The 13,254-nt window shown below is 40.2% G+C and overlaps 1 protein-coding gene across 3 annotated transcripts in view; it reads right to left on the bottom strand.

The window, feature by feature from the left end:
• Positions 1 to 13,254, bottom strand: part of LOC126161664 (uncharacterized) — a 496,787-nt gene that overhangs the window by 197,954 nt on the left and 285,579 nt on the right. For 2 of the 3 annotated variants that reach the window (XM_049917659.1, XM_049917660.1), the window contains exons 7-10: positions 8,560 to 8,708; positions 8,330 to 8,479; positions 5,227 to 5,379; positions 96 to 237 (exon numbers count right to left, since the gene is read on the bottom strand). In XM_049917659.1, the coding sequence (XP_049773616.1) occupies positions 96 to 237; positions 5,227 to 5,379; positions 8,330 to 8,479; positions 8,560 to 8,708 (594 nt within the window). The remainder of the gene's footprint in view (positions 1 to 95; positions 238 to 5,226; positions 5,380 to 8,329; positions 8,480 to 8,559; positions 8,709 to 13,254) is intronic. The other variant, XM_049917661.1, reaches the window with a different exon arrangement.

Here is a 13,254-nt window from a genome sequence, read left to right as displayed (position 1 = left end):
CGTGGACAACTGCAGTATTTTGAAGATAAACTGAGAAAAATTTTGCATTTAATCAGCAATCTGATACAGCTGGAATTTCACTTAGAAACATTTACCTTGATAAAGGCACCGTCTCCATATTGCCAAAGTCAATATAATGTACTTCTGCAGCAGGTTCCTTTGCACCATATTTCACAGAAACAGCACGTGCTCTATACCATCTCTTGTCCTCTGAATATTTCACAGCATAAATTTCACCTAAAGCCACAGAAATTTATACAGTTTAATTCTTAAAACAAACAATGAAACACAATCACAAAGTTTTGGAGCTGCACAAAAGAAGGGATCAGGAAAAAAATCAGTCTCGGAAAATAAAATTTATAGCCGCCTTTACTCACAAGTAAAAGAAAAACTGAGAAACATCAAGCATTCAGTTATAGCTTTTATTCGCTTTTTTATATGCACTACTACACAGTAACATTACAATGCCAGCTCAACAACAGTGAAATATGAAAGCTTCGTTAAATATATGATTAAACAGGACAGAGTTGATGGCATAAATAAAAGTTTCTGAATCAGTCACTTGCTTATTTCACCACAATGTGTTTCGATAGTTCACAACACCATTTTCAGGTGGAGAACTGTTTGTTTACAGGAATGGTGTTGAAGATAGTGTGAACCATTGAAATGCATAGTGGCAAAATAAACAACAGACTGACACAGATATTGTATTATTTGTATTGATCAACAGTCACAGCCCTCATCATGCTATCCCTTGGGGGCAAAATATTCGTAGGTGACAGTAAATACAACAGTCAATGCTGGGAGCAACTAGGTTTTCTGTACTGATACCTTATAGTAATTTGTTATTTTCGTCTTTGGTTGCTCTTATAACAATCACAGAATTAATAGTTTGTGTTTCTGGTAAAATGACATGTGTGAATCTAATTCATTACAAAATTTACTAGGTTATGCACCCAGGAAGAGGTTAGTGGAGTTTCCACATCTATCACAAACCGATAAATCATGATTGGTAATATTCACTTGGCATGCTTTTTATTGTCAGTACTCACGAGTTACCGTATTTCAAGTCTGCTCAAAACGGATGGTATCTTTATGAGAAAAAGTCAAGATTTATCTGCTGAATTAAAAGAATGTATCTCAGATAGCTTTGTGTAGAAAATCGCTATTTTATTTTTGAAAAGTGCACTGGTAATATAAATAATGATTAGAAATTTATGATTAAAAATGTTTAAAAATATGAGAGATTTTGGGAAACAATTTCTCACATTGATAATTATATGAATAGTGTACAGAAAGTATTATCCAAAATACACTGCTCAAAAGAATTACGGGAACAAGACTTTGGGCATCTGCCATACTCCACTGAACAAATTATTGAGGACTGGATATGTTACCAAATTATATCTTTATCTTCCAAAAATTAAGTACACAACAAAACATCATTAAAGCCTCAATCACTTCAAAAAGAACTGAACTGTCTGACAGGTGATGAAAATAAAGTAGAAAAATCCATCATCTTGGGTGCCTTTCACTGGACATCGAGAGTTTCAACAATGTGTTTGCCCTCCATGAGTGTTTATCACTGCCTGACACCAATTTGGTGTGCTCCGTATAAGTCTACATAGGTTAGCCTGTGATATCCATTTGCATTCTTCAATGAGAGCCTGCGAGAGTTCTTGGATAGTTTGTGGTGGATCAGGATGGAAATACTTGGTGGAAAGAATATTATCTTTTCACAAAACACTATTGTAGAACCAACATTTACGACATCCTACAGATTGACTCTACTGCCTCCAACATCCATACCATCAAACAACTGTTAAGATAAAATAAGAAAGGTTGAAAATCACAAAGAGGCAGAAAGACATCACTTTTACCTCGTGCCATTTGCGCATGGAGCAAAAAAGATAACAACAGTCAACATTACGAAGTACCCTCTGCCATGAACTGTACAGTGGGATGCAGAGTATGAACATAGATTTAAATGTACATTGTACACATTGTGTTCTCTGAGGATTAGGCTACTGCTGAGTAGATATAATTTATACTTACAATATCATGGGAAAGATAGGTTAGTGCTTTCCATATAGAGGAGACACTGAGTCACAGACAGGCACAATGAAAAGACTGCTATATATTTGAACTTTCGAGCAAAAGATCTTCTAAAGCAGAAAACACAAACACATACACACAAGCACAGCTCACACACAGGTCTACTATGTCTGACTACTGAGACCGGACTGTAAACAGCAACTGCATCTGATGGGAGAAGCAATCTTTGGTTGGTAGCGGTAATGATGAGAGTGGGGTGGAAGAGGAATGGATAGCAGGGTAGGTGTGGGGAAAGATACAGTGCTGCTTGTGGGAGCATGAAGGGATGTAGTGGGGTCAGGTGCAAAGTGCAGTCAGGACATTGGGGAGGGGAGGAATGAATGGGAAAGGAGAGAAGGTGAAAAAGACTAGTGGGTGCATTGGTGGAATAGAAAGCTAAGTAGTGCTGAAGTGAGAGCAGGGGAGGGGATAGGTAGATGAAGGACAGGAACTAGCAAATGTTGAGGTGGGTGGAGGTGGGGAGGGGGGGGGGGAGGTGTTAGGGGAATGTAGGACATATTGCAGAGATAGAGTTCCTACCTGTGCAATTCAGCAAAGCTGGTATGGTAGGAGGGCCAAATGGCACAGGATGTGAAGAAGTCATTGAAGTAAATGATGTTGTGTTGAGAAGCATATATAGCAACTGGGTGGTTTCACAGATTGCCCTGCATTTGATGTGATAGGAGATGCTGGTGACCAGATTGCAGTAGGCGGCGGTAGGAGGATGTGTGGGAGAGACTTGCATCTAGATCTATTAAGGGATATGAGCCATGAGCCAAGGGGTTGAGAGTAGGGGTAGAATAGCAACGGTCAAGGATATTGCTTAGGTTCGGAGGGTGATGGTGGAATACCACTGCGGGAGGGTGTGAAGGATATTGGGTAGGATATTCCTGACTAGAGGGCACAATGAGAGGTACCGGTAGTCAAAACCCTGGCAGAGAATGTAATTCTGTTGCTCCAGACCTGGTTGGCACTTAGTCAAGGGGGGGGGGGGGAGTGCTTCTTCATGGCCTGACAGTGTGAATGTGGTGACTGATTGGAGAGACAAGGCAGCGGAAATCTGTTTCTGGATAATACTGAGAGGGGAATTTTGATCTGTGAAAGAATCAGTGAGCCCTTGGTATATCTGGAAAGGGATACTACAGATGTGATGGTGATGGATGGGTAGGCTATATTGATGGGAGTTCTTGGTGTGGAATAGATTGCAGCTGTTGATGTGAAGGTATTTCTGGAGGTTGGTAGGTCTGATATGGATGGACATACTGATGTAGTCATCCTTGAGGTGGAGGTCAACATCACGGTAGTTGGCTTGTTGGATTGAGGAGGACCAGGTGAAGTGAATGGGGGAGAAGGTGTTGAGGTCTGGAAGAATGTGCATAGGTTATCCTCACCATCAATCCACATCAAGAAGATGTCATCAATGAATCTGAACCAAGCGAGGGGTTTAGGATTCTGGATGGTCTAGATTGCCCATGAATAGGTTCATGAGAATGGGGCCATGCAGGTGTCCATTGCTGTACCACAGATTTAGTGGTAGATGATGCCTTTGAAGGAGAAGTAATTGTAGGTGAGGATATAGTTGGGGATGGTGACCAGGAAGGAGGTTGTAGGTTTGGAGTTAGTCAGGCATTGGGAAAGGTAGTGTTCAACAGCAGCAAGGCCATGGGTATTAGGGGTTTTAGTGTAGAGGGAGGGGGCATCAATAGTGACACCAGGGTGCCACATGGTAAAGGAACAAGCACTAGGGAGAGCCAGTGGAGGAAACCATTGATTGTCTTTTATAAAGGAGGATGGGTTATGGGAAATAGTTTGAAGGTGTTGGTCCATGAGAGCAGAGATACTCTCAATAGAGGCACAGTAGCTAGCCACAATGTGGTGTCCTGGCTGGTTGGGTTTATGGACTTAGGAAGCATGTAGAAGGTAGGAACGCAGAGAGTGGTAGGAGTGAGAAGAGAGAAAAACTCAGGAGAGAGGTAGGATGGGTTATGGGAAATAGTTTGAAGGTGTTGGTCCATGAAAGCAGAGATACTGTCAGTAGAGGCACAGTAGCTAGCCACAATGAGGTGTCCTGGGTGGTTGGGTTTATGGACTTAGGAAGCATGTAGAAGATAGGAATGCGGAGAGTGGTAGGAGTGAGAAGAGAGAGAAACTCAGGGGAGAGGTTTGGGATGGGCCTTAGGGCATGAGAGACTGGAGATACTGTTCGATTTCTGGGTCAATGTGGCTGGGTTTATAGGTGGACAAACCTGACAAATGGCAAAGTGACTCCACCAGGTTATCCCTGTGATTCAAAACCACAAATGTGGAGCTTTCGTTGGCGGGTAAAATTTAGGTCAGGATTAGTTTTCAGGTGGTAGATGCAGTACTTCTGTGGATGTAAGTTTAGTTTTAATGTTGAGGAATTTAGAGAATGATGGTGAGATGAGGCTTGAGATTAAGAAATTCTGGAATGTTAACAAAGGGTGATTTGGGGGCAATGGGGGTGAATAATCATTGCAAAACTGAGTGAACTGAGTTCAACATTGGCTTTGGGTTGAATCTGCTTGATAGGACTGGTGGCGAAAAAGTATTTCCACTGAGAAGGTGATACTTCTGTGGGACTAAGGCTTCTGGAGGAAATATTCATGACTATCTTTTAGATCTGTATGCTTCTGTGTTCTGCATGGTGGTGGGAGTGAGTTTCTGAGGGCATGGTAAATGTAGTAGGTCTGTGGGGTAGGCATTACTGTGCTTGTCTGCAGCTCAACATCTCCTGTGTGTGGTAAGCAGCAGTCTATCCTTATCATAATATTGTCATTATTCCATTCCGGATTTTCCACTGTATAATTTACATTTAATTTTAGGAGGTTGCCTGGAAATTGGGTTTATCTCTTGCCTTCGTGATACCTTCTCAATCTTGCTGGAGACTGTCCCATGGAATGGGAGATATACTGCCAATCCCTAGTACTGCAGTTTCAACTTGGGCTTAGTAAGGTGGGACCTTTCTGAAAATCTTGTCCAGATATAATAAAATTTTGCCATAAAAATACATAAATATACCAAAACAATGTTCAATTTTCAATCATAAAATTGTGTTAATTTTTATAATAGCCTGCTAAGCTTAATTAAATGGTTTAATTATAATTTACTAACCTTCAACAATTTCTGAAGGTTGATCAGGTCTAGACATTATGTGCCTAACCAAGGAATGATTCATGCTTTTGAAAGTGGATTTGTCTCTTTCCCTATGCACGAAGAAGCAGTGAGGATTTTTGATGTAACAAACGGTAACGGTCTCTTGACTTCCTGAGAAAAAAATGTATTTGATAATGAGTGGCACAATAATAAAGCAGTAAAATTACAGACACATAAAGGAATTCACATTGAAATTTTCAGTTTGCATGGAAAGATTACAACTATTTCCTTGTGGAGGTGACATTCAGTTACAAGCCAGTACTATAAAGTACATAGGATAACTAATAACTGATAATACACTACAATAAGTACACATCACTTTGTGAAACAATGCAAAACCAGATTTTAAATCTTTTTCCAAGTCTGCTTGTGAAGTGGAAGTTTGATTTTATTGCCAGCATTAAGAGTATTGAAGATGTGCTCAACAGAGAACACTGACATACTAATCACTTGGTCAAGAATGGTAACTTAAGCAAAATGTCCATAGCAACTATGTAACAGAACAAGTGTAAAGTAACTACCAAAACATCTGTAGCACTGCAATATAATTGTGTCCCACTGGTTTGTATAACCAACTAAAATGTATCCACTTCCTCATCATGTAACAAAATGCTACACATGGCCACTGTCTCTGGGGACTAATGCCTTAGCATCTGGAGGCAGTAGCCATGTGCTTGAGTTGTTGTTCTGTTAAAATGTGAGAGTTATGAACTTCTAAGGCATTAGCACTCAGAGACAGTGACCATGTGTGCTCTTGTGAGAATGTGTGTGGGTCTTCTACTACTGAAGAATGATATTATCCGAAAGTGGAAATATTTCTAGCGTTCTTTTTCACTTCTAGCATTCTCTTTAACTATGCCTGTCTCAAATCAATGCCTCTCTTTTTACACTGAGCAGTAATGCATCCTTTCCATATTCTTGTGATTCCATCTTGGACTTTCAATTGTAGGAAAAGTACAGATGACATATATAGCACAATTAAACAGATATTTGGAGAAAAGGAACCAGCTGAATGAGCATCAAGAGCTCAGAAGGCAAGATAGTACCATATTAAGATCAGCTTCACAAGTGACTGACACCTAGTTGTTTACAGACAGAGTTACCATAGCAACTACTAATCTGGGAACAACTTTGGTCATGCCTGCTGTTTTGTACATCACTGTCATATCATTCATTGGACAACAATGACAGCTGCTAACAGAAGTGTTTTAAGTCATTCTTGTCATGAAGTTTGAATCTTTGTAGTGATCTTTCAAAAATAATATTCAAAGGAACATCTGTAGCTAATAGCAAAAGTGAGTAGAAAAAGGATAATGTTATTATTACCCTGCAGGGAGAACTCAGTACTGCATGGTAAAAGGAACGTAAAAAGGAATTCAGAATTAAACTGCATAGCTGTTGCTACTGACATGATATTGAGCTTGTGGGTATAACAGCGAACTGGCAACATCGTTCCTTGTTATGGAAAGGGAAGAGGAAGTGAATGAAGGTGAGAGGGAGGGTTGTGATATGGTGAGACGAATTTGACAGAGCACTGGATGATCTAAGTGGAAGCATGGTTCCTGCAGCAAATGATATAACTTAGGAAGCACTAAGATCCTTGGACAAGCTAAGCATGAAATATCTGTCTCACCCAGTATGCAGGAGTTATGTAATAAGCAAAATAACCTTAGCCTTCAAGAAAAATATTACAACCCTAACATCAAAGTAAGCTGGCACTGCTGACAGGTGCAGGTATTAATGAATCATCAGTTTAATGTGATGGCTGTAATATATTAAGATGAATTATCTACAGAAGGATGCAACAACTGGTAAAAATTGCTCAACTGCACACAGAGTCATTGTGAAATTTGGGTGGTATATGGACTAAAAGCCATGTTGTGTACAGCTGCAGTGAAATAGTGCCAACAATTTAACCAAGGCCGCACAGGCACTGGTGATCCTAATTGGGAAGGAAGGCTATTGACATTGACTACAGATGACAAAGTCCGAACTGAGAACTGATTCACAGCAATCACAGATTTTCTGATGATGAGGACATTCACACAGCAGTTCTCAAATGGCTTTGTGACCAAAGAGTGGATGTCAATCACCAAGGAACTGAAAGGCTGGTAGAACATTCCAGCCATTATTTACAGAAACTTTCTGGTTATGTTAAAAATTAGTGTCATGTATCTGTGTTACTTCGAAGTGTAGTGCAGCATTCAATAAAAGTTACTTTGCCTGCCATAATAATGTGTCACTATTTTTGAAATCTCCTCCTACTTACAATGCAGAGAACACTCTACAAGCATTCCAATGATTCTCTGTAGTTTGTACAGCATGACAGAGGAATCGGATACATAGGAAAGTATAACTACTCGATTCAGTCGAGTCGACTGATGTAAAAAAAACAAATGAATAGTGTGCAAGCTGACTAGCAGGAGCGGCATGGGTGGCAATGTGGGCAGCCCCACAATTATTTGGGGGGGGGGGGGGGGGGTTACCCCGTGCAGATATGTATACGCCACTGGTCTACAGTCACACAAAAATAATGTATACCTAACACATCAAAATGATAACATTACAAACTAACTGTGAAGTTATAGCACTGTTTGTCAATTTTTTGTATTTAGGGCAGTTGTAGGCAATGGCTGGACGGACAGTGAAAGAAATAAACAAAAGAGTAAAAATGGGATAAAATTTTTTGGTAGACTAAATAGTGGCTTCATCTATATAAGTTTCTGAAGTGCCTGAAAATGCTGTAAGAGAAATTAGTGAAAATGATCAAAAGGAAGGCTGCTATGAGGAGAGTAGCAACATTACAGGAACAGAGAGAGAGAGAGAGAGAGAGAGAGAGAGAGAGAGAGAGAGAGAGAGAGAGAGAGAGGAGGGGGGGGGGGGGGGGGGGGGAGAAGGGAAAAAAGTGACGACGAAGATCAACTGGAGTTTTTAACCAACACTTACGCTGTAATGTAACAGAAAAATGCTATAAAGATGAGCCCCCCTCCCCCCCCCCCTCTCTCTATTACTGTGTGCATTTCAGATACTAGGCTGTACAAGTATGTTGATGCTGGCTTACCTCTTCCTATATCATTACGAACATGTGTTACGATTCCTGATAGATCCTCTGGCACAATATGCGCTAAAAGGGGTTCTACTTGAACCGATTCTCTGTCAAATGTGCCTTCTTGGCTGACTGATGAGAGCAATGATAATTGTGAACCTGTGTCTGAAAAATAAAGTAATTAAAACAAAGGCGTTCAAATACTACCTCACTGAAATTATTGTAAATATGGTATTAAATCTGACCTGTAAGTGACTCTGCATCTTCTAAGGATTCTATTACTGCATCTTCTGGCAGTTCTTGTGTGGAAACCAATGTATAACATTCCATGGGTGGGAGTTCGATTTTACAGTGGTTCTCAATTTTTTCCATAAATGTTGTGTCAACAATAAATCTGAGTCAGACAGATCGTTATGTTAATCAAATATCAAACCAAAGTATTGGTAATACAACACATCACTTTTAAACCTAGCAGAACAAACAGAATGAATAAAGTGTGAACAAGTAAGGTTGACATGGACCCATAGTATAAGGTAAAGTAACACAAAATGAACTTGAAAGTTCTGAAGAGAATACCTGCCAAACAAGTGATTTCCCCAAAACTGCAATAATGCTGAAATTCAACTTTACAAGGAAGTAGACACACAAGATCACAAAACAATAGTACCATGTGGCAATACAGACAGCTGGAGCAAATGCCCGACACATTCCGTGTGCTGAATTATAAGCCACAACTCATTACTGGTTGAAAATTCATTTACTTCGTTTCCTCTCACGAATGCAGTTCTGTAATCTACTGAAGGTATTAGTGTGCATAAATCAGAGCATCCTTTTAAGGAAATTATAATTTTATGGCATCACACAAAATTCTGCAAATCACCTATGCCAATAAGAAATAGTAGGAATATGGCAATGGCTTTCTTCTCTTTTCTTTCTTTTTTTGCAGGTACACCAGATTTATCTCATCAGTGTGCGAATGAATAGGAAAAAATACTATGGAAGTAGGATGCTTTCATTTTTATTACAGACCCATCTCAATATTCTCAACTAGATGAAGTCAGTCCTCCCATCTTCCAGAACAGAAATCTATGTCACGCGTAACTGCTGGTCCAACAACAGCGCTCAAAAATTCCTCTTCAACTGAAGACATACAATATATTTCACATACAATTCTTTTTTTTTTTCATCAATAACTTGAATTTAACATCTACTTTTCAGTCTTACTGAACTCCACTTAGCCCATTACTGACAGAGTTAAAGAATTGGGAATTACTTTCTTGATGAAGTATAAGCTATCAGCCTAGTTCATTTACAAGTAGACATTTTATCATTCATGCTCCACCCAAAGGCTTTACACCACTTTCTTTCAGGCTCAATAATTCATTCTTTGACTTGACCGAAGAGAAACATGTCACAAATCTGTGTGTCTGGATCACAAAATGATTTTTCAAAACACACCTCTGTGTGTGTGTGTGTGTGTGTGTGTGTGTGTGTGTGTATATTTTTGGCAAAGGCCTTGTTGGCTGAAAGCTAACTTTCCGACATTCTTTTCGTTGTGCCTTTCTGCAACTCACCATTTCTGCTGTATGGTGAGTAGCAACTATCCTTTTCATTATACTGTTACATTCCATCCTGGATTTTCCATTGTTTGAACATGAATAATAAGTGTTTTAAGAAACATGTATTCACTGTTACCAGTAAGTATGGCAGCCTGCCTCTGAGGTATATTAAGTTTTATTGGTTATGGTTAAAACATCTGTTGCTTCCTTACATTTTATTTCTCTCCATTTAATAGATCTTGAAACGGATCAATCACCTTGTATATATGGATTCCTTTGATTGTTTTTATTTTTGGTTCAACTCTTCACTCAGATGTTTCCAAGTGGTGGAAAGATCAGCCATAGACACTAGTTCAACATGGTGAGGTGGGGCTACTCTGAAGATGACCAGTGTGAATGCAGAGAAGCACAAATTCAAACATTTGGTCATGTGCCTGAGATGACCAGCATGAACGGAGAGAAGCACAGACTTCGAACCTTTTCTTGCGTGCCTAGGGACGGGATTTCCTTGCACAGTTGAAGCTCTATTTTTATGCAATGACAAAGCTATTAAAGCTGCAGAGTTGTGGAAGAAGACAGTTTAGAACGTAAAGTAATCCAGGTAATACTCCACTGTACGAAGCCTACAGTTTAACATGAACTCCGAACCATGGTGCAATTCAATTGTTTTCATACTAACATACACTGCGAGAGGTGGAAGAAGTGATAAGTGACAAAAAACTTCTATGACTGAGACTGACCAGGGATAGAACCTCAGATCTTTGGATGTATAATGTGGAACTTAAACACTGAGCCACGAAATACAATAAATGGCTTAGTACACAGCTGAACATCACAAGAGTAAGCAGTTCCTCTGTATTATTTCTTCACTTTATCCACACACAGCAACTGACAAACTTATTAACATAAAAAATGTCTGCATCTAAAAAAATGGTGTTGAAGTGAATTCTTTGATGATAATGGGTATGGTTACAGCAAATTCCTTAACATGTTGATTTGCCTATTATTATAATTTTATATTTCTTAAAGTAACAGTCAAATAAAAATCAAATTTATCAATTATAATATTACCATTATACACTGATCAGTGAGAACATTATGACCATTCACCATTATGACCATCATCACCTGGTGGGGAATGTCTGCTGGTCACACACACACACACACACACACACACACACACACACACACACACACACAGTGCATTCAGTACCAGTGACCAAGCTGCTGTGTGTAGAATGAGGAAGATGTGCAATCTATCTGAGTTTGACCAAGGGCAGATTATGATAATCTGGATGCTTGGCTTGAGCATTTTGGAAAGTGCACAACTTTTTGGATGTTTGAGGAGTGCTATGGTGATTGTCTAGGGAAGACTCACAAAACAGGCCAGGCAGTGAACTGTGGTGCAACTAACGACAGACTTTAATGCTGGGCAGAGTACAGGTGTGTCTGAACACACAGTGCACCGAATACTCCTAAAGATGGGCCTCTGCTGCCAATGACCTATGATTGTCCCACGTTAACACCACAACATCGGCAACTATGACTGAAATGGGCACGTGACCATCGGCACAGGATGTTGGCAGTGGCAGGGTGTTGGGCGATCTGATGAATCCTGATACCTTCTTCATCATGCCAATGGGAGGGTGCGAATCTGTTGTCTTCCAGGGGAACAAGTCTTTGATGTCTGTACTGCAGGACAGAGACATGCTGGTGGCACCTCCAGTATGTTCTGGAGAACATTTACATGGGCATCCATGTGGAGCTCTTGCAAGGCATCATGACAGCCAAGGGGTATTATACACGGGTTGCAGACCACATACTCCTTTCGTGAGGATCATATTTCCTGACAGCAGTGGCATTTTTCAACAAGATAATGTGCTAAGTCACAAGGCCACAAGTGCCATGGAGTGGTTTGAGGAACACAGTAGAGAAATTCAATTGATGTGCTGGACTCCCTACTCACCATATCTGAACCTGATTGAACAAATCTGGGATGTGACTGAATGTGGCGTCAGTCAGTCCCCTCCCTGACAATTTATGGGAATTAGGTGACTTGAACGTGCAGATGTGGTGCCAACTCCCTCCAGCGATCTACCTGGGCCTCATTGCTTCCATGGTAGGACACATTGCTGCTATTATCTATGCCACTGATGGACATACCAGCTCATAATGTTCTGGCTGATATGAGGTCTGTTCAAAAAAAATTCCAGAACATTGTCCACAAATTTTTTCTACACTTATCTTTTACTTATTGCACATGGTCTCTTTCAAAATACTGTCCTCCACAACTGATACACCAGTCCCAATGCTACGTCCACTTCGGGAAGCAGTCTTGGTATGCCTCTTACTGGATCGCACCCAGCGCCGTCTCTGAATTTTCTTTTATCTGGTCTAGTGTTGCAAATCTCTGTCCTTTCAACGTGGTTTTTAACTTTGGAAATAAAAAAAACATGTGCAGTGGCTGGGTCTGTAGAGTATGGAGGATGAGCCAGAACAGTTATTTCATTTTTTGTGCAATAGTCATACACCAACAGGGATGAATGTGCCGGTGCTTTATTGTGATGCAAGAGCCATGAATTGTCTTGCCACTTTTCAGGTTGTTTCCTTCTCATATTTTCTTTCAGGCGTCTCAACATGTCCTGTTAGTATCAACATCTAACAGTTTGTCCCTTTGGCAAGGAATCATGGAAAACTAATCCTTCAAAGTCATAGAAAACTATCAGCAAGGCTTTGACATTTGACCTGACCTGAAAAGCTTGTTGTGGTTTTAGAGAACCTTTCCCAACCAACTGTGAAGATTGAATCTTTGTCTCAACAACACAACAGTGTACCCTTATGTCATCAACATCTATGATTCTCTTAAGGAACATCTTGTTCTCATTTGTGTGGTCCACGAGCTCTTCACAGATTGCAAGGTGGAGGTCTTTCTGGTCTTGACTCATGAGCCATGGGACGAACTTGCTGGCAACATGATGGATTCTAAGATGCTGTGTCAGAATTGCAAGACATGACCCAACTGAAATGTTACACTCTTCTGCAGTCTCTTGGACAGGCAATCTTTGTGGCAAGCACAATTTTGTTGATGTTCCTGACGTCGAAGGGCATCCTGAATGACTGTCATCTTTAACATCATCTGGCTATTTTTAAACCGTGTGAACCATTCATAACACCGAGTACGGCTCAAGCACTTATCACCCTAGGCTTCCTGAATACTTTGGTGTGTCTCCGTAAAGGTTTTCTTGAGTTTCACACAAAAGTAAATGCTCGTGCGTTGCTCTTCTAACTCTGCCATCTCGAAATTCGCAAACTGTGTGACAAAACATTCTCCTCAAAACACTACTGAACAATAACTAAAGACATACAACAAACAATGAAACT

Source organism: Schistocerca cancellata, chromosome 2, assembly GCF_023864275.1.
Source record: "Schistocerca cancellata isolate TAMUIC-IGC-003103 chromosome 2, iqSchCanc2.1, whole genome shotgun sequence".
Taxonomy (NCBI): domain Eukaryota; kingdom Metazoa; phylum Arthropoda; class Insecta; order Orthoptera; family Acrididae; genus Schistocerca; species Schistocerca cancellata.
Note: the sequence above shows the minus strand (reverse complement) of the source record. Positions and strands in the feature narration are given on the sequence as shown.